Below are 21,752 nucleotides of genomic sequence, written 5' to 3' on the forward strand. Positions count from 1 at the left end.
ACAGTGAAGGTGAGATATGATAGAAATCTGCAAAATCGTGAGTGGCACAGAGAGGACTGATAGCTGTTGCTTTTTTTTTTTTTTTTTTTCACCATTTCTTACAACATAACAATGAGGGTGCAGGCAATGTAACCGATAAGTCCAAAAACCAGTGTTTCTTTGTATAAGAGGCACCTGAGACCTCCCCTTGGGTTAAAGTTTATGAGGGTTGAAGGAGTGACTGGGTAAGTTTGTAAAAAAGGGACATTCTGAATGTTGCTAAATGCATTGAAACTGCAGGAAACAACTTGAGCTGAAAATAGTGGGAGGCCATGGGATTGTTCAGGGGGAACATCTTGCACACCGATATCCTTTAGCACTGATGTTGCTGGCTGAACTTGCAGATGAAAGTGGTGACTGGTAGAAAAGTAGCTGCTTATCCTATTTTGCAGTAAGGGTTAGTTACTCTGTTAATAACATATTTGGAATTAGATGCCCTTAATCAGCTTAATGAAAAAGCGCACTGGAACAAAAATGTTCAAAAGATTTGATGTCTAATAGTTTTGTTTTCATGTTGTCTTCCCAGGAATCTCATGATCACGTTCTTTTGGATCTTCCTGTCACTAGAGAGCAGATGAATCACTATCGAGATGCAGCTGAAACTGCTCAAAGTGAACTTGCAGCACTTTCGGTGAAGTATGATTATGCCCAGTCAGAGGTATATTTAAAAATACTTCCAAATCCTTCTCCAGGCATGAGGATTCTCTACAGTCACTTTCTGCAGAGAACAGAAAGTTAGCAGAAAGTAGAATTTCTTGCTTTTGATACAGTTTTGTTTCTTGTAGCATAGAATTTCCATGCAGTTTTTACTCTGCTTGCTTCTGTGTTCAAGAACTGATTGTAAGCTTATATTTGAAAGATTTAAAGCAATCTAGCTTTCTATTGTCATCTAAATGCAGTCTTTTGTAATTAAACAAGTTAATAGTTCTAAATTGTAGTTGTATAAAAGTTCTGATAGAGGTACTCCTGTTGCTGGTGAGTTAAGGTATAACTGTGCTCAGCTAGTCCTCAGCTATTCTTCCACTTTAGTCAAGTTACAGCTCCCCAAATTTGCTTTGCTTTCATCACCAGTGAAGTAGTCATTGAGCTAATAAGGTTGCTTTTAACTAGAGAGACTGAAGAACAAATATAAATGTTTTTTTGCTGTCCCTGCTGTGGGAATGGTGGTTCTTAGGAGAGAGGGTTTATTAGAGGATAATTTTTAAAGTTTCGGTATTTTCACACAATTATTTTTTTTTTTTTAACATATAACTGAATAAGATGAATTTGATCCAATTCAGCAATTTAGGCAGTGGCCAGTTTTAAAATGGAGTCAAATTTGCCTTTAGGAGGCATAACGTGCTTACATTTATTTACATACTTAGATGTAGGTGTATACATTCATAAATATTCATAGATACATAAAGTTTGATAGGAACTTGTGACCATCCATCCAACTAGTACTTTAAACATCTGTACATTTTACAAATGTATATTTCCATTGTGCATGGTAAAGTATTTTGCAATATACTTGCATAGCACATGAACATTAAAAAGGGCTCTGTCAATGAAATAAAATTTCTTTAATTGTGGATAACTGAATGGGAAACAGGAAGAATATGTAATAGTGTATGAGAATGAAATGTTAATACAGTATCCAGTCTAGAACTACAGGAGTGAGTGTTCACCATCTAACCCTGAATTTGATCAGTTAATCCTGAAATTACTGCAGAGTTCCTCTATGTTTAAGGGCTATCCAGGATCCATACTTTACATTTCAATTCTAAAAGGCCATACGGAACCTCATGTTCTCATAGAAAGAATTTATTACTGGAAATGTTGAATGGCTTTATCGCCAGCATGATTGACCAATTTTATAGAACTTTCAGCACTGTGCTTGCAAAAGTGACAGAATAGTCAAGAAAGCAGCTGTTTGTACTCTTGTTAATAAAGACGTTCATGACCCGGCTGAGGTCAGAGCCCTGTTCTGCTGAGTGTTCTGTAAAACTCATGATATGGGATTATTCTTGCTTTTTCTGCTATCGGAACTGACCGCAAAGACAATGGACAGAGGAAAAAATATCACATTTTGCAGATGGGGACTTGAACCACAGAGAAATTTTAAGGTTGTGAATGCTTTAAGCTACCATAGCTTGGTCCAGCTGCCAAGCAAAGCAATCCTATTGTTCTTTCAGCCGCCCATTTCCCTCCCCACACTGCCCCATCCCTTGTGTTGGCACAATGTATGTGTAGTTTTATGGTGCACTGGGTTGTTGGGGGACTCTTGCAATGGAAAAATACAGCCTCATCTTCTGGGTTTTTTTGTAGTCTGGTCAGATTTCCAATCTTATTTCACCTCATAGCAATGTAAGTGCTTCTGCTAGTGCAAAGACAAGTATGGAGTATGGAAAAGAAGCCTGTGACCCCAGGACAAGGCAGAGGAGCTTTTCTCAAAATCAGTGCTGCTTTATGGCAGCTCCAAAGTGTCTGAAAAACCAGCACTTGCAGGTGAAGCATAAGCTCATCAGGACTATGCTGCTGCTGCAAGAGCGATCCTCCTACCTCACTCCTCAGTGTTGGCCTTTTCTCTCTGATGTGGCCAGCTCTTCTTCCTCCTCCTCTGTAGAAAGTGAATTCTTTTCTGTCAGCTGCATTAGTTAAGTTGTTTGTGGAGGAGTCAAACAAATACCAGAGCTGGTGTGAAGGAGAGGACAGGCTGGGAGCAGGAGAAGCAGGACCTCTCTTTTGCAAGGCAGTCGCCGCTCAGTCGGCCCTCCAGCCTCCTGGAATTTCTCTGAGTGTCTTGGGTTTGGTCACACTGGAAACCTCTGGCAGAGCCACGGATTTCTTGACGTCCTGAATTGCAGTTTAATGTCTTAAATATTTATTCCCTTAAAACATTTAAAAAAACATTTATTCCCTTAAAACAAGTTAAAGGCCCTAGCGCATGTCATAAAGCTACAAGTTAAAGGCCCTAGCGCATGTCATAAAGTGCAGCTAATGTAGCTTAACTATTTGCCTGTTAATTTTATGTAGTAGGAGATAAATGCTCCAGATTGCATCTTGCTGCATATTGTTGGAATTGTCAGGAAAGCTGAAACATGCCTGAACACTTCTTGTGACAAAAAAATCCACTTTAAATTACTTGTTCATTTTAACAAAACACACTGAAATTTTGTGTGCCTGGTGTGTCTGCCTCAAGATCAGTCTTTTAGAGTAGTGTGTAGCAGAAATAGTTCCATGGAAAATGGTATTTTTAACTAAGAGAGAGGGGAAAGTAAAGAAAAACAACTGAACTCCATGAACTGTTGGGAAGTTCTAGCATCATCTCTGGAACATGTTCTTGACATTTGGCAGTGATGTCCCTCCTCCCACCCTTCCTTAAAAGGCTCTCTTGCTATTTCTGTGTAAATCCAGCTAAATTTATTGGATTATCAGACCAAAAAAAATCTATTTCCATAAACTAAGAAGAGGTTGCCTACAGCACAACTCTCCAAAAAATTCTTTGCCTCTGAATAAGCTGCAAATCACCAAATGCCCCACCCTCGTAAAACAGGATACTTTGCTGTTACAACTCCCCACAGCTATAGATTATCTGTGGAATTGTGCATGGGAATTGGGAGCAGGGAGGAGGCAGGCAAAAAAGAGGGAATAGTGGTGTTAATTACTGTATTGTAATGCAGATGCATAAGGGAGGCCAGTTAAGGCTGTGCAGCAGAACTTAAGGTGGGCTTTATCTAAATTCTGAATGTGTAAATAAATTTATCTTCCTGTAAGAGGTTATCTTGGAAAGTTGTATTGTATCACACAGCAGCAGCTTTTGGTTTAACAAACCCCTTTCTTCTATTGCTTTTTCCTAGCTATGTGAAAATAAAGTTGCGTTATCTCCACTCAGTCTTGTAGTGACAGAAGACTCTTAGTCTTTTGTTCCAAAATGTGTTTCTTGTCACATTATTAAACTTGTGATGCAGTCATGGCAAAATTTGTTCTTCCTTTTTTAAAAATGAGTTTTCTCCTTTTCTGTCTGTAGCTTCTTGAACTCAGGTCCAGAATGGTCTCTAAAGAAGCCTCTTTTCAAGAGCTGAAGGCTAGAGCTGAGAGCTACAAGGAAAACAATGCCAGACAGTTGTCTCGCCTCCTCTCTTTGCAAACCCGAGTCCAGGAGATGGAGGAAGAGGCATGTGTGCTCACCACTTCTAAAAACCAGGCTGAGCTGACAGCTCAGGCAGCATTCAAGGAGAACAGGGAGCTGAAGGAGGAGCTCCACGAGCAAAATGCCAAACTTAAGTAAGATTCACGTGACATGAGAAATATTTTTTGTTCGGGGTGACAGAATGGTTGGCAGTTGTTGACGCAGAAAGTTACGTTGGTGATCAGACTTTATTGCAGGTCTGAATTCTGTTACAATGCCTCGCACAACTGTTGTACCTAAGTGTGTGGAAAGTATTGAAATTTGAATTTTGGTTTGAGTTGTTAGCCCATAAATGGGGTTTTGAGAGATTTGTCCTGTGGAGGAGAAAAGATGATAGGAGTCAGCTTGGTGTAACCTCGTTGTTTAAAAAAAAACGAGTACAGAGGGCCATTTGCCTGAACACAGTAGAAACAATACATATGGTTTCCTCATTCAAGTATTTCCACGTATGACACTGAGGGAAAACTTTGTGCCTTTCACAGCATGTTTGTGACGGGCAGTACCTACAAATATGGTTTACTGCCCTGGTCTGTCCTTATCATGTGGCATCTTTTACAGACACTTACCTGTCACTTGACATGCCTTATGGGCCCCCGCAGTGGTGACTGCTGCTGCACTGGTCTGGTCTCTTTTCCACTCTTCTGTGTCACAGCTGGAACCAGAACAACATCTAGTGAATTTCTTCCTTAGCGTAAAGCTGTCCCTTAGGAGCAGTGTGATAACGAAAATATGGTATAATTCCTGTGTGGGTTTTATTTGTTTGGTTTTTTATTTGTTTTTAATGTGCATACTGATCGCATAAAATGTTTAATAAAAAATGGTATCCTTAGCTATAGTGTTCTTAGCATAGTGTGCCAGAGCACTGATTTGTCAGTTCTGCATTTTTTTTATTTGTTTTTAACATGCATACTGATCACATAAAACGTTTAATAAAATATGGTATCCTTAGGTATAGTGCCAGAGCACTGATTTGTCAGTTCTGCATAACTGCTAATATCTTAGGACTGTGGGATGGAGACTTATAGCGATGTTGATTACAAATAAAATTGTTTGGTGCAAAAATATTCTGAACTCTAAAATTCCCAAATCAGTGCCAGTCATAGTATATTAATATACAATTTACAAACTTTTATAATGGATTTTTTCCACCATTACAAAGCTAGTATCTATGTCACTCTCAATATTATCCGGTGAAAAGCAAGGCGGTTGTTCACCAGAGGTCTGTATTTCCCAAATCTGTATTTTGCACAGCTCTTCCAGACTTTGTGCATTAGAAAAGGATAATCAAGTTGTTTGGTTTTTTTTTTTTTTTTTTTTTAAATTTAGAGAGATCCATGGCAGGGCGGTTTAATCAAGTTTTTTTGTTTTTTTTTTTTTTTTTTTTTTAAATCTAGAGAGATCCATTGCAGTGCAGTTGTCTATTACCGGCTGATTTGCCAAAAGCCCTGCCTGGAACATGCTGATGTTGATCACCAAACATTTTAGATAAGATCCCAATATAAGTGATAGAAGAAATAGTTAAGCCAAGAAGTTTATTATGCATCCTAGCAACATAGAAAACATCACAGTCTCCGAGATAACAGTTGTTAAGATTCTTTAAAATACTACCTCTGGGGGGATAAAAAGGGAAGAAAAAAAGGAAGAAAACCCTCCTACCCTATTTACCTGACTCACTGGGAGAAAGCTGCCAAAATATTGTGTATCTTACTAGCCTGTCATTACAGTGATACCATCAATTTTATGTGGCACAAATCTCTGCTGTCTGTCCTGGCGGCTCTGTTTTGTCCCTGACACTTGTGTCAGCACTTCTGTTTCTGTTGCCCGACGGTGGTGGAGACCAGGGAACTGCTCCAGGAGAGAAGTGGGCAAAATAAAAAGCTTCATTTCCAGCTCTACCAGTCCCAGGTCCAGTTTGCTGTGCACCTGGAAGGTACCGCTGGAGTGCTGGCCAAAGGGAGGGGACAAATGGAGGGTAAGTCTGCTCTTTTGGAAGGTACAAACATGTTGGATTGGCCATGGACCTACAGTGTGTGCCTTCAAAGCTTTTTCTCATCCTCAGCTAGTGGTTACATGTGTCACTACTAGTCAATCTATTGACTTATTGAACTTTAGTTGCTTAGTGTGGCCACTTCAGTAGTACATGGCACATGACTAGTCTTAATTAGCTGTTCAAGAAGGATTTTCACTGAAACCCATTAGTAAAAGGGAAGAGCAAGCCAATAGGAATGAAATGCACATTTACATTCTACACTTAGGGATATAGTAAAAAATGTTTAATGAATTCTGTGATTGGTTTCCAAGATGTACACCTCTCCTATTGAAAATGCTGTTTTTCTACTTAACAGATCTATTGCCAAGGTATTTTTAGAGCCTGAACTGTGAAAAGATTTTTTTTTTCTTTTTCCTCCCCTTCTCTTTGCTCATTAGTTCTGAAGAGCTAGCAAAACTATGAAAGAGCTGCATTCTACCTTTTTGTACCCGATTGGCAATTTTCTAGGTGCTTACACCTTATGGCCCTACTGGAGGTAATTAGGTTATTCGTAGAGTTGTCAAGTATGTGCTTTGTACTTCAGATTGTTTATTTTTAGAAGCAGGCATGGTTCTGTGCATGATGTGCCTTGATTTTTCAGAGCCACAGGACAGTTTGTGGGGTTTGATGATCGATCTCATACAATGTTCTAACATATAGGCATGCATGTGTGGTGTGCTTGGAGCCTCCTACCTTTTCACTTCTGACATACCCCTCCTCAGGGCCGCAGTTTAATGAACATTTCACAGCTTAGTTTTGCAGGGTCTATAGAGGGGAGGAAGGTGCCTGGAGGTGAGGAAGCTGCGAGGCACTTGTTTTCTGAGGGCCAGCACCGGTTGCAGAAGGCAGAGCTCTTTTGGCTCCCAGTGTATGCTCTGCATGGGACCATCCTCATCCTGTCCAGAGCAGTAATTAATATTTTCCATTCCTCCATGTTATTCTTCCACTCTCTTCCACTTTGCAGCATTGACAACAACTGTACCTATCTCCCTCCTAAGGCAACACACATCTTAAATTTTTTCATGGACCATCTCTTTTGCTTAGTGGTTTATAACCATTTAATGTTCTATGTTTACACTCACTGTGCATTTACTGTAGGAGTCTCGTGCTGCTTTTTGATTATGGAGTGGTGCTCCGTTGCCTGTTTGATTGCCAACCTAGAGAGAAAGAAATCAGAAATGGAAAAGAATGAGTCCAGAAATTACTAGCATGCCCACCTTGAAAACAAAATAGTGATATGCTCTGATAAGCAATATCCTGTCCAGAGCAGTAATTAATATTTTCCATTCCTCCATGTTATTCTTCCACTCTCTTCCACTTTGCAGCATTGACAACAACTGTACCTATCTCCCTCCTAAGGCAACACACATCTTAAATTTTTTCATGGACCATCTCTTTTGCTTAGTGGTTTATAACCATTTAATGTTCTATGTTTACACTCACTGTGCATTTACTGTAGGAGTCTCGTGCTGCTTTTTGATTATGGAGTGGTGCTCCGTTGCCTGTTTGATTGCCAACCTAGAGAGAAAGAAATCAGAAATGAAAAAGAGTGAGTCCAGAAATGACTAGCATGCCCACCTTGAGAACAAAATAGTGATATGCTCTGATAAGCAATTGAGTTTTGGTAAAATATTTGTTCTAGATAGCTGTTTGGTGATATCTCACGTCTCATTGTATTCTAGTGTTCAAATCTTTGTGAAGAACTTGCTTTAGAAGGTACCCTGTCTCTCAACTGGAAGCTCAATAGTTTTGTCTCTTGCAGTCTACCACTGAGTACCTCTTTCATGGGTGTTACCTGAGAGGTATTGGAGTTGATATTTGGATTACACTAATGGTCATTTTGAGCTTTGTTGGCTATTTTTGTTAATCTGTTTCTTTGTAGTTTTTCAGAAGTGATGCTTGGCGTTGCAGCAGCTGGAGCAAGATTTGCATCTATACGTTTTCCACCTATGCAGACTGGGGCAATGCTTGTTTTTCAGTAAAATATCTGCTCTAGATAGCTGTTTGGTGATTTTATTCTAGTGTTCAAATCTTTGTGAAGAACTTGCTTTAGAAGGTACCCTGTCTCTCAACTGGAAGCTCAATAGTTTTGTCTCTTGCAGTCTACCACTGAGTACCTCTTTCATGGGTGTTACCTGAGAGGTATTGGAGTTGATATTTGGATTACACTAATGGTCATTTTGAGCTTTGTTGGCTATTTTTGTTAATCTGTTTCTTTGTAGTTTTTCAGAAGTGATGCTTGGCGTTGCAGCAGCTGGAGCAAGATTTGCATCTATACGTTTTCCACCTATGCAGACTGGGGCAATGCTTGTTTTGCTGGACTTGTTTTTGTCCCTGGCAACGGGAGGGGTGTACCCACATTTATGCCAATGAGTTAAACAGACCCCTCTGTTATTTGTTGGTTTGTTCTTATAGAGCATATACAAACTGATACCTGCTGCTAAAGGCTGCTAACAGAGGTTTCATGTGGGATATGTATCTGCATGATAGGCACCTTTTGAGAGTTAGGAAATTGGGGACAAAAAGCTGCCTTTTTTCATACTTTTGTGGTAGTCCCTTGATATTTTATTTTTGATTTGATCCCTTTCATGGGTAGTATTACACTGCAGAAGACAGTATGTACAGCAAAGTCCTATCTCCCATCTCCATTTGCTTCTGCTGGTAAACTTCCCTTTGCAGCTACTCTGGGTGTCCTGCACTTCCATTAGTCCAGAAGGGCTTGTCTCTCCCCAGAGCTTGTTGATCAGCACTGTCAGCTTTGCCAGAGATGGGATGTGAAGTGCTTTTAGCATATTTTACTACAATTTGAACACTCTCTTCCCCTTTACTTTTTCTAAGCTTTTGCTTGCAGCCTCCATGTCTAGTATCTTCAGGGCAGTGTTTATTGATGTCACGCAGTTCTTTCTTGTGTTCTATTGAATTCTTGTGCTGAGAATAAGGTTGGGGTCACAGAATATTGTTTTAAGTGCTAGCCAAAAGCAAAGATGAAGAAATGTTTACACATAAGGCAACAACAAAAGTTATATGTATTAAACAACAGATATAGAGAATTATATGTAACTTTTATATTTTGTGGGATGAAGAAGCTAGCAACAATCTTGGGATGATGTCTTTTGCCTCAAATTCTGTTTCAGAGAACATTCATCCTGATGTGTGTATTTTTTTCTGTCTGACTAGTAAATATTTGAAGGAGTGTGAAGAAAGCATGACTCAAGCTTCTAAAATGAGCAGAAAGTATGAAGAGCTCCTTACACAGCTTTCTGGATTCTTGGACACAGACATCAGAGAAAAAGAGAAACCACAGGAACATTTAACGTCAAAGGTGATTATGTCTAAGCAAGTGTTTCTGTATAGTGATTTAATAGAAGAATATTTGGTTGTCAAAGAAATAAAGCAAGTGATGAAAACAGGAATATTTGTGTTAAATAATGATTTGCAGACAGTGCTATCTTTTAAGACAGTTGTTTTTTTTTTTTTCATATTGGGCTGATTTTAAAAGGTGCTGAACACTAATAAACCTCAGTGAACTCAGTCTGCTCTTATCTGCATAAGTATTTTATCAGCCTGTAGTTCCCAACTACATGCCTGATTAGAAAGTTGGATGAAAGCTTTCCTGAAAACAGTAACACTGGGAGTCACTAGGTGACGTGTAAACTGTACCACTAGATCTTAACACTTATCTCAGCCAACACACCATTAAATAGAAACATCTTAAATGGCAAACCCTGAAACAACCTTAACTATGTCCTGTAACAAAATGCTGTAAATAACTTTTGAGAGTTAATCATAAAACTTTATTATTTCCCTTCAGGATACTTCTAAAGTTCCAAAAATTAAGCTTCCTTTTAGGAAATAAAAATGGTATACTCTTTTAACCTTTATTGATGCTGCTGAAGGGCATTTTATCCTAATTTTATGCATTTTTCTCATATTCTGTCTAGTCTTCGCTGTCCCTATTTTTCTTCACTTGGGAGCATATTATGTATTTTAGAAAATTCTGTTTCATTACTTAATTACTGTTTCATACTTAATTTATTAAGATTATCTAGGTATGTACCACTGATTTCTTAAAGTACTTGCCCTCATAATATTGCAAGCACATTGAAACTGTAATACATACTCTAACAAAACTTGGCTAGTTGTCATGAGAGGCAAAGATGCTTGTATTAAGCTGTAACTCTTACCTACTTTAAATTAAGGAAATAACAGGAGTTAAAAAAAAGAGTATACTTTGACATGTTGCTTTAATAATTTAGTAATAAATCTAGTTGGGAAATCTAATTTGTGCTGAAAACTTAGCAACTCATTTTTATGTTTGGGGTCATGGCACGTCTATTTAGCTTCTTTTCCACATTATGGTTTTATTTAAGACAGAATTGATCTGGTGTAGTCCTAACAAACATCTTGCCAGCAGGAGTCAGGGTACATTTTTTACCTTATGCACTCTTTGAAGTGCCCACATTCATCTATTCCACTTCTTGGAAATAGCGTAACGTACCAAACCAGCCCTAGAATCCACCTGGAAGTGACTTATTTTTCCCAGGTTTTGGCTGCTCAGAGCAGCAGCCCACCAGGTATTTGACCCTGCTCTTGAAAATGCTTTTTAAATAGCTGTTACTAACTCAAAGCTCCCCATGCCTAAAAGGTTTCAAGCATAAAATGTAGCTTTCAGTTTCTAGTTCCAAATGAAAGGCATAAATCTTAACAAGCCAAACTGAACTGGTCTGCTTTTCCCATGAAGTTTAGCTGCGTGATCTGTTTTTGTTTTCTGACTGCTTCATGTCCAGCTCAGATACGCAGCGACAGCAGATCTCCACCTGCTTCATAGATCACAGAGGTTGTGTGGGAGTAAATCTGAACCACGTTACACTAAGGTGTGGGTTTCTGGTGGGAATATGGTTCTCATTTTAGTTGTCTTTCTATTCTTTTTGGGAAGGAATAGTAGAACGTAATTTTAAATCTGACCTAGGGGTCACCAGAAACACCATGTCTTTATTGGGATGATTAGGTGTGGGTATACTGGGATGAATATACGTCATTGCTAAGTGCTCTAAAAAAGTTACTAATATTTCAATTATTTTTCTAGGTCTCTGAAATATGTAAGGAAAATCTGACACTAAAAGACCAGGTTGCTACTCTTCAAGAAGCTATTAATGTCCATGAGGTGGAGTCCAAAGCTAGGAGAGAAACTATCATGAGGCTTGTTTCAGAAGTGACCAAGGAGCAGAAAAAGGCAGCAGGATACTGTCAAGACATGGAAAAACTTAGTAAGGTACATAATTGCATGATGTGTATGTTTGTCTAGTTTTCAAATGTTTTCTCAAAATTTCAAATTAAATTTCAGTAAGAGTTGTATGACAAAAAAATGCTTCTGAAAGGCATCAGGTGACTAGGGTCTTTTGTAAAAAGGGCATTTTTAAAAGCTTCAGTATATATGGAGATTAAACAACAATATTGTGTATGATAGATCTGATTTAGATTTGATGTCTTCTGATGATACTTGCAAATTTATATTTTTGCTTCATTCATATTGTTGTAGCATTTGCTGTGCTTGCACAAACATGTAAATGAACACATGCTTATAGAGGTAATGAGTATATCTGAGGCACAAGCATGAACCAATGAAAAAAATGCTCTTTTAAGTAATATTTATGTGATATTGCAATTTTTCTGAGGGTTCTTCTACTTGCTTTCTTTAAAAATTCTAATGAGAAATTGAAAGGAATTGATAGGACACTATTTTATTCATTCTCTTAAGGAACTAGAAGTAAAGTCTTTTGGCTTCCAGACACCTCAGATTATCTTGTTTCACTGCATTATAAACTTGTATTTCATAACTATAAATACTCAGTTGGCTCATAACCAAAAAGTTGTAGTGTGTAGGATGGCTCTTGCAGGCAAGTACTGTTTTGCTGTGGGGAATCCACAGAGGAAATCTGTGCAGCAGGAATGATGCTGAAATGAGAAATGTGAGTGAAGTTGTAAGTCAGATATTCACTAAATTCACCTAGGTCTGATTTGGAAAGGAAATGGCTGTGATTGATTGAAGGATTTAATTGCTCTGGGAGAACTCACCATTAAGAGTTTTTGTGCATGGCAAAGGATGGATGAATAAAGTGAGCTTCTGTAGCAGTTTTCCCCATTACTTTGTACTTTGAGTGATAACTGTGGAAAGGGAGCATTGATTTGGAAAGGAAATGGCTGTGATTGAAGGATTTAATTGCTCCGGGAGAACTCACCATTAAGAGTTGTTGTGCATGGCAAATGATGGACGAATAAAGTGAGCTTCTGTAGCAGTTTTCCCCATTACTTTGTACTTTGAGTGATAACTGTGGAAAGGGAGCAGTTTATTAAAACCATCATGAAAATTTCCCACAGGTACTAGAGCAGTATGGTTAAAGCTGATGGCCAGAACTTAAGAAAATAAGAGAAGAAACTTAGGCTGCCAAATATGTATCTGAGTTGTGTGTGACTGAGTTTGTGGGATTTTTTAACATAAAGGCAACCTTGTGCAAGTAAGTTTGCAAATGTAATATAATGTTGTCCCTACCCCAATGGCATTACTTTTTTTCCTGAACAGAAGACCACCACCAAGCACTTCAAAAAGATATAGTGTTCTGATTTGTTTGTAGGCAAAATACTTAGGAGATGAGAAATAGCTGACAGCGTGCTCTGGAGAAGAAAGGATTTGTTGTGGGGAAGATAAATATTAAGTACCACAAGGGTCATAAATTCTACTTACTGCTGAAAACACTTCTTAGCAAGCTGTGTAGAATTTTCTGAGACTCAAATGAGTCTGAGGGAGAACCTGCACCAAAAACTTAAACAGGTCTTTTTTTGCAAACATTCTGTTCTCGTACTTGACTTCAAACACAGGTGTGTGGGTAAGAGCAGAGTGTGGTTTGCTCACTAAGCAAGCCAGAATCAGGAGATATTTTAAACCACGACCAGGGCTCCACTTGTGATTTGTTTTGCAAGTTTGCTCTGACTGCCAAAACATTTCCAAAATTGAGCTAGTTGTATGAAAAATATTTTCCTTTCATTATGGTGCACATGCCAAAACCATAATTTACTTAATCCATTTTGCAGAAATGTCTTGCTAAATTATTAGCATGGCCTTTCAAATGAAGTGTGTGCCATCAGGGCTTATCTAGAGGCTGCAGATTGCTCCAGTGCTGCTTCAGTCTAGCTACTTAAATTTGCAGATACTGACTAAATCTGTTGAGAAGGTTTCGTGTTCACAAAAGCATATTAAGAAATTCAGTATTGAAAAAATGAATTAAAAACCCCCAAAATGCTTTAAATCCATGAATCTAAAGGAGGATGTATGGCATCCCCTGTTCCCCTGATGGGTGTCTTATTAGGTTACAGGAAGGACATCTATGATGTAAAGTGTGTTTGGCTTAGTCATATACTTTACTGCACAGTTTAAGCACATGAACAGAGTTGCACGTTGTGACATGTTTCCCTTTGGAGGAGAAAAGCAGAAATCTATGCTGTTCCCATGCCACAAGACACACACACACACACAGTGGCTGTTCCTGGACTGTTTTCTGAGCTTCCCCTGTGGAGGAGAAAAGCAGAAATCTATGCCATTCCCATGCCACAAGACACACACACAGAGTGGCTGTTCCTGGACTGTTTTCTGAGCTTTAATTAATGGAATTGCCTGTAGCAGAGTTTACCCAGCACAGACTGAGCACAAGTGGCTCTTGCCTGCGTTTGCCTGAAGCTCCCAGGACCAAACATATTGGCCATCTTCTGTGTTACAGATTGAGATGGTGGCCTGTTTCCTCCAGTTTTATCTCAAAATTCTTCCTAGATGCCTAGAGGCCATCACTCCTCTGTCAGTTCTTCTGTCACTGTTCTTCTCCAACAAGCCTCAGCCACCACGCTGTTCCCTGCCACCTCTCTGAATCATTGTCAGTTTTTCTTGCCAGGGAGTTCTTCACTCCTGCTCCTTGGGATTTCTGTGAACTCCCTCTCTTGACCAGGTGCCTTTATGTCCCATGAGGAGGCAGCTGTCTAAAGATAAATTAAACAGACTGTAGGTTCTGAAATTCTTGATGAAGAAAATGAAAGTCATTTGGTTACATTCTAAGGTTAATACGTGAGAGTAATTCACAATGTTCTTTGGTATATTTGATACTTGAGTATTTGTTCCAGTTAAATGGTTTTCATTTGAGGACCATTAACAAGTGAACGATAATTTTATCTGTTCCCCTCTGAGCCTCACTGCATCACAATAGCAAACAGCAAACAGCAAAAACTAATACAGTCTCAAAACTAATATAAGTAACAAAATCAAGGCACCAAGCTGGTTTTGTTGTAATGTATTACTTTTCTTTTAGAATTCTGAACTTCTTGCATTTCTAACGGAATATTGCAAGACCTTGCTGCTGAAGTTTTGTAAATATTGTGCATACCTTTATTCTGGCAGTGCTGGGTATCAAATTTGCATTTGATGGAAAATAACTTTTAAATGCTGCCCAGACTTCTAGACTGAGAATCAGAATACTCATTCTTTCTTTCTGTGGGTCCAGCCAGTGATTATTGATTATGATAATAATAATTACAAAATTCTAGCATTCTTTGAGAATGTCTGTATGTCCTTAAAAAATGTCTTACTTGCTCTAACCAAGTTTCTTTCTATTCCTATATGGTATTTGTTTAAGGTATAGAAGAAGATGCATATATTATTACTTTTCTTCCAGATGAATTTGCCTTTTGTACAGCATCTCCACTGATGAACCACAGGACCTAGTAAACTGACTTGGTCTGTTTCACATCTTTGCTGATGATTCAGCCTGGAAATATTTGTGATTCCCTCTGAAGTGTTAATTTAACCATCTGTTTTGCAAAGATGTGCACCATGTCATGTCTTTAAAGAAAATTTTTGAAATATAATCAAGCAATTTTAATTAATACAAATATATCTGCACGTACTCCTGATGCAAAATTACCCAAGAAAATACTTTTCAATATTCAATATTGACTTGTATTAAATTATGTTATTAATGAACAAAATTTATCTAAGTAACATCTAATCAGTGTAAATTTATTAAAATCAATTGATTGTATGAAAACATAGTTAATTAAAATCTAAACTTATTATTTAATAAAATTAATTAAACTTGAGAAACATGCCTACATTTTGAATATAACCAAATACTTTGATTGTAGGAGACACAACCACTTGATTTTAGGTTTTTATTGTCCCAGTAGATAAATAAAGTAATGAGTTTCTCAGTTAGAACCTGGTTTCTTTTTACTTGCTAAGATTTCATTAAGAAAATACATATTAGCAACAGGTCTCAGCAGGCATCACAAATATTTCCAGGCTGAATCATCAAAGACAGGAGATAAGAGCAAGCTAGTTTACAGTGGTATGATACTGGTAACTGGTGCTGCTGGTGTGAGAATTCATTTAGATCCCTGCGTTCTCCTTTGTACCTTACTATTTCTGTTAGCGTGATGTGGGTTTTTTGTATATGTACTTGTAATTGGCTTAGTACATTGAGACCCTAATGCTGATTAAGGTGCAAGTATTAATAGAATTATAGAATCTTTTAGGTTGGAAAAAACCTTTAAGATCATTAAGTCCAACCATAAACCTAGCACTACCAAGTCCACCACTAAATGGTGTCCCTAAGTGCCACATCTACCTGTCTTTTAAATACCTCCAGTGATGGTGACTCAACCACTTCCCTGGGAAGCCAGGGTCAACGTTTCACAACCATTTTGGTGAAGAAATTTTCCCTAATAACCAATCTAAACCTCCCCTGGCACAACTTGAGGCCGTTTCCTCTCATCCAATCGCTTGTCACTTGGGTCACCCTGGGTAAATCCACCTAATGTCTAGTTCTGTTTCCTTTGAACATTGGTTTCCATAATTATTCTTGCTTTCAAAAATTGTTGTGTGCCAGTGTTGGGTAGTTTTTTTGACTCTACAAGCTGCATACCAAAATATTCATGTAATTCAGAGCCATGGGACATTAGCCATAAAAGTTGAGGAGCTAAAGAGAAAACATGAGCTGTTGCGATTCCATCCTTTCAGTCTTCTGGGGTGGAAATTGTTTTATCTGCCTGCACTGATCACTTTGGCTCTTACAGGTTTGCTTCTAGTTGGGATACCACCTTTACGTGTTGCAGTCCCTAAATTACTGGATACTGTTCAATGTTCAGGCTGACCTTCCTGAAGTTACCCAGTGTAACTGCTCTCCACTCAAGAGAAGTTTCAAGGAAGATTGTTCAGAATTTTAATGCTTTGAATTTTATGGTTTTTCATTCTGTAAACTGCTTGGGGATTTTGTTTTCTTTTTTTTTTTTTTTTTGTAAATGTTTGGGCATCAACGGGCTTGCAGTTCCTTATTTTATACCTTGGTCTTTTGATTCAACTGTGTTTGCAGATGTTCACAAATTGAAACAAGATTGTAATTAGGTAAGCTGGCAAACTACTTTTGCAGTGCCTTTCTGAAAGGAAAAATGCACACTGCTGAAAACTGTAATTGAAATAAACCAATCTTTATTCTTTGCTGTAATTACCATAATGCAATTCTAAGCACAGGTGGGAATTTTCTATTAATAGGACTTCTTTAGACTAAAAAAGAGAAAATAGCAAGGAATCATGCTAACATTTGTTTCCAAGAGAGTTCTGCAATTACTTTAGAAAGGGGTAGTAAGAAATAATTTACTAAATGACAGGGTTGGTTTTGGTTTGTTTTCATTTATGTGTTTCCATGTTTGCCTTTTAGAAGCTATTCAAAATTTTTAGTATTTTTAGTATTGTATATTTATATTTTATTTCCAAGGGTGTCTCCCAAACTCCATTTTTGTCTGTCCTCACTGCTGATCTACATAAATGCTCCCAGCTTTACTACTAGGTTGGCATGTATTCCATTAACACAAATGAGTTAACTATGCTACACACAGACCCTGAGAGAGCCCCGAGTGGTCACCATATTCACAGCTGCTCCGGGAACAATTTTTTAACTCCTGTACACAATCTTAGTTCATATCAATCCATTTACTGACCCTCTACTAAGTAACTGAAACTTCCAGAGCAATTCAATCACTCTCTATAAATATTCCATCCTTTGGCATAATTTTGTGTCTTGTGTGAAGTAATATTCTTTCCCGTTTGTTCCTACCAATCAGATAATACCCTGAGGAATGAAGACTTAGTCTTTTAGCTGGTTTCACTGCAAATGTTATTCTTGTATGTGAATGTGTAAGCACTCTTAATATTGGTATTGTGGGGAAAGGAGAGAGGTTCACAGGCTGACTGAATGAGAGAGATGATATTTTCTTTACGTTTAGATGGATTATTTTTCTTTCATTTTCTATCATCATTTGCCTTTGCATCATGGGTCAGGAGACACAGTTCTGTCTGTCTGCTCTGCCCTGTTGGGTCAATATTTTATATACAACTGATACATGTACTGGCTATTTTTTCTTCTTTCCAAACTGAGTCTTGATTCATCAGAAGGTAAAGGGGAAATAACTTCCAAAAGCTCTGGGCTTAGAAAGAAAGGATCATGTGTGTCAGGGGCTGAATGAGAGCCATGACAAAATGCCAAAGATTTGAGGATGTCCCTGAGCAGAAAGTCATATGGGCTACTCACCAGGTAGCCTTATCTTACAGTACCCTGTCTCCCTACCGAAGATGACATTGTCTTTAAGTGTACTTTGAAATGCAAAGAACTGACTTCTTAAAAAAAAAAACCCAAGCTTAAAAGGATACTACACAGAACCACCTTCCCGTTAGTCCTTCCTCAGTCATGCTTTTGTACACCAACAGCCCAGCTGAGCAGAAGATGGAGGCAGTTGTAGGTCCTGTGGAAGTACACATAGTGCTTTATTGACTTTATTCTATTCCTCAGGCAAACTTGACCTTATGGTAGTAGGGATTTTGCTTTCTTCAGAAGATGACATATCTCAGAATAACTGTCCTTTTGAAAACTTTTCTTACTCTTTCACAATCTAAAGATTTCTTCTTTGAGGTGAAATGTATTTGAGCATTTGCACCTTCTTTTATTCTCTTCTTTTATTCTGTCTTAATATCATGATCTTTTTATCTTTTTATTTGTTTGGCCCCTCGCTCCCCATATCTGTGTATAAATAATCTCAGGACTTTTTATCACATTCAGGAAAGCTGATCTCAGAGATCACCTCTAATTCTGCTTTTAACACTATACGCAAAGAGTTCCTGTGTATTCTTTTGGTCAGTCCTGAATTGGTCAGGCATTGGGCTAGATGATCACTGTAGGTCCCTTCCAACTGAAATATTCTATCCCATTCCATCCCATCCTGTTCTTTCCCCTCTGAGGTGTAGTACTGTGGCTTTATTTGTGTTACATCTTGTTCACTGATTGTTTTCTAAGTCTGTATTATCTGAATGAAAAAATAAGATAACAATAGTTTTACAATAAAAATTGGTTTTTGTTTACCTGCAATTTTTTTTTATGCATTGCTTCTTGCAGACCACTGCAAGAGGTTAGTCTACAGCATGATAACAGCAAATTTTGGGCTTTCATCAATTTCAGTGAGAGTTCTCCTATGAAGCCCTAATGTTGAGCCTGTAAGAGCAGTATGGGTCCTAATTTTTCTATCTGCAGTACCTGTTTCTGAGTTACTCCCTGCTTTGTGTGTGGAGGGGTTATAACAAATTTTAAAAACTTGGTTTAATCTTTCATGTATTTTAGGATCTTGACAGCGCTACAATAGAAAGACAGAGTTTGGAGACGGAGATCAGAAACCTCCAAGATAAACTGAGTGTTAACCAGAAAGCTTTGGATGCCTCAAAACAGGAACTGCACAGTCTGAAGAAATCTTCCAGTGAGCTGGATGGGAGCTTGAAGAGCAGCAGAGAAGAGGCCAGGACTGCTCAGAGCTCTTTAGAAGCTTTTAAAGAGCAAATTGCAACGCTACTCAGTTGTGGATCTGCAATAGTTAAACCTTCTGAGAAGGCCATTTTGGAGAGGATCCAAGAAATAAATTGCAAAGAGCAGAGTAAAGAAATAGTAAGTCAGCAACTCCTGCACTTGCCCAATGTGTGTATTTATTCTCTTTGGATTATTTTTCATTTTATTTACCTGTTAGAGTGTTGAATCCTTCTGCTTGGGTTTTGAAATTTCAGAAACATTTAATTTTGTTGTCTATTGATTTGAAATAATAGGTGAAAAGCATCTATGTTTTATTAAGCAGGAAAAGGTCAGAAATTAAACTAATAATAGGAGCTGTTAGCAAGAAAAGACATGGAATGGCCTTTCAGATAAGATGTAATTTGGTTTCAGGGCCACTTAGCAGACATCAAAAGTGGCCTCGTGGTCGCTATGATTTAGTGGAACATGTGAACAAGTATGGATTTGCTGCTACAATAGTGACTTCAAGAGCAGACTTGTTTCTCAAAGCAGACATAATTGATGCGTTGCCCCAGGCAACTTCTTTCCTTTCAATCCTCAAAACCTGCAACTAAAAAGAAAAAAGTATTTTAACACTTACAGTTAAACATTGTTGAAACCTTGACTATACCCCATCCAGGAGAAAGGCAACAGGAAGGCAGCTGGGTGTTCTCTGCTCTGGCTGGAGGCGGTTTGGCCGGTAGTGTTTGCAAAGGTGTGCTTGTGCATACAGGTAGAGAAGGGCCAGCTCAGGAGGAAATCGAGCCAGAATATAGCCTGACCAATGTCAGCATCCCCACACTGCTGGGAAGCTTCTCACTTGCTTACATGGACATATATTAATTTTGTCGGCGAGAACTATTATATAATTAAAAGTCACACATTAAATCAAAAGCTGTTTTTACCGAGCCACTGAAAAACAACTTCTGTGTCCTTGCCAGATTTTAAGATTCTAGTATGACCTGCTGATGTGATAGCTTTTTTTAATGTTAGCAAATGTTTTTGTATTCTGTCCAAGACCAGAAGCAGGTCTTGAAAATACCCCTGTGCATTTTGATTAAAAATGTTGTTAAAAAATACAAAACAGCTCCCCTTTACCATAGTCGGAGAGTCAGTATGCCAAATTTCAATAGAAACAAACTTTGTGAAAATTATTAACATTTGAAAGTGATCCACTGAACTGGTAAGCGTGGCAGCAACTTTTTCATATAGAAGCTCCTTAAAGTTTTGCTATATGTCATGGAGTGTTGTTTGCATAAGCAAAATGCTTTCAAATTGAAACCTAATGCGAATTTTATGTGCATGTGTGTTTGTACTATTTGTTGTTTTTGGCATACAGTACACTCTGTTGAGATGTTGATTATTTTGAGGACTGCTGAGAAAGGGAAAATTAAGTTGACTGGTAGCTATTGAGTAAAAAGGTTTTGCTCCTGGCATTTTTTTCAGGTGATCTGCTGCTTTTTTAAGATTCAGCTGCGTCTAAGTCCATTTGCGTACTACATTGAGCAATTGTTACTCTCACTGTGGATATACTACAGTACAGGCATAGTGCATGCTACTTATTTCAGTTCTTATTGTTCCTGATATTATTCCTTAATATTAGATTTACATGCTGGCTTGCCCACTTCATCATCCTGCACACTGGTAATACCGGAGAGGATTCAAACTCAGTCTTAATTTTGTTGCAGATATGGATTTTTCCAGCTGCTTGAGAGGGATGTGACCAGTTCTCCAAGTAACAGCATTGCTTGGAGAAGTCATGTTCTCTTGCAGAGAACTACTGTAAAATATACAATAATTGACTATTCTTTTTCTAGGCAGCTGTAATTATTCTTATTTTAGAGGTAAGGAAACTAATGTTCAGAAAAACAGGCAGTTTTCCATAACAGTGTTAAGATTCATTTATGCTCTAACCTTTCTCTCTCTCCCAGAAAGACCTGCTGACTTTTGCAATGGAAACTAACTCCCTTTATTTTTTTTGGCGGGGGGGTGTGTGTCTGAGGATGGAGACAAATTTGTTTTTCAGTATTATTGCTGTAAGATGAAATATATGTGCTAGAAGGAAGCCTTTATTACTAAGACAGAGCAGGTATTAGCTCCAATCTGCCACTGCCTAAAGCTGTGCTTTGGAACTAGGATGTTGGTCTTGCAATTGCCAGCTTTTGTTGGTTTATTTTTATATAGTAGAGAAGCTATGTCAGGTATGTCTAGTGTAGCATTCTGCCTCTGCTAGCAAATACAGCAATTGCCTACTGTACTTGTAGCAGTACTCCCCCAAAATGCTACACTTTTCTTAAAAAAAAAAAAAAAATTACTCAGTTTCCTGAAATGTAAATATTAGCTTTAAATTTAACACTGATTGGCGAATTTGGTGGTTGTAGTTGGATGATGAAGTTTTGTGGATCATTGTGTTTGCTAAGTTTGTAAAGTGATGAAGTTTTAAAGTTTTACTGCTATGACTCAGTTCAAAAGATTTATTTGCATTGCCCCAAAGTGAACTATGTTACTAAAGTAGTGCTGGCGTCTGTTCTCAGAAGAGTTTCTACATTAAGATTAGGAGCTTTGAAATAGTAAGCTAAAATGCCAATATTATGCATCTGTGAATCTGTTC

At 38.1% G+C, this 21,752-nt stretch overlaps 1 protein-coding gene across 2 annotated transcripts in view; it reads left to right on the top strand.

Moving 5' to 3' along the window:
- The first annotated feature begins 271 nt into the window (after window positions 1-271).
- The window catches only part of CCDC170 (coiled-coil domain containing 170), a 37,041-nt gene continuing 15,560 nt past the window's right edge, over window positions 272-21,752 (top strand). For both annotated transcript variants that reach the window (XM_014950459.1, XM_014950460.1), the window contains exons 1-5: window positions 272-697; window positions 4,049-4,305; window positions 9,417-9,561; window positions 11,326-11,511; window positions 18,944-19,261. In XM_014950459.1, coding sequence (XP_014805945.1) covers window positions 530-697; window positions 4,049-4,305; window positions 9,417-9,561; window positions 11,326-11,511; window positions 18,944-19,261 — 1,074 coding nt within the window. In that variant the 5' untranslated portion in view covers window positions 272-529. The remainder of the gene's footprint in view (window positions 698-4,048; window positions 4,306-9,416; window positions 9,562-11,325; window positions 11,512-18,943; window positions 19,262-21,752) is intronic.

Source organism: Calidris pugnax, unplaced genomic scaffold (assembly GCF_001431845.1).
Source record: "Calidris pugnax isolate Ruff unplaced genomic scaffold, ASM143184v1 scaffold24, whole genome shotgun sequence".
Taxonomy (NCBI): Eukaryota; Metazoa; Chordata; class Aves; order Charadriiformes; family Scolopacidae; genus Calidris; species Calidris pugnax.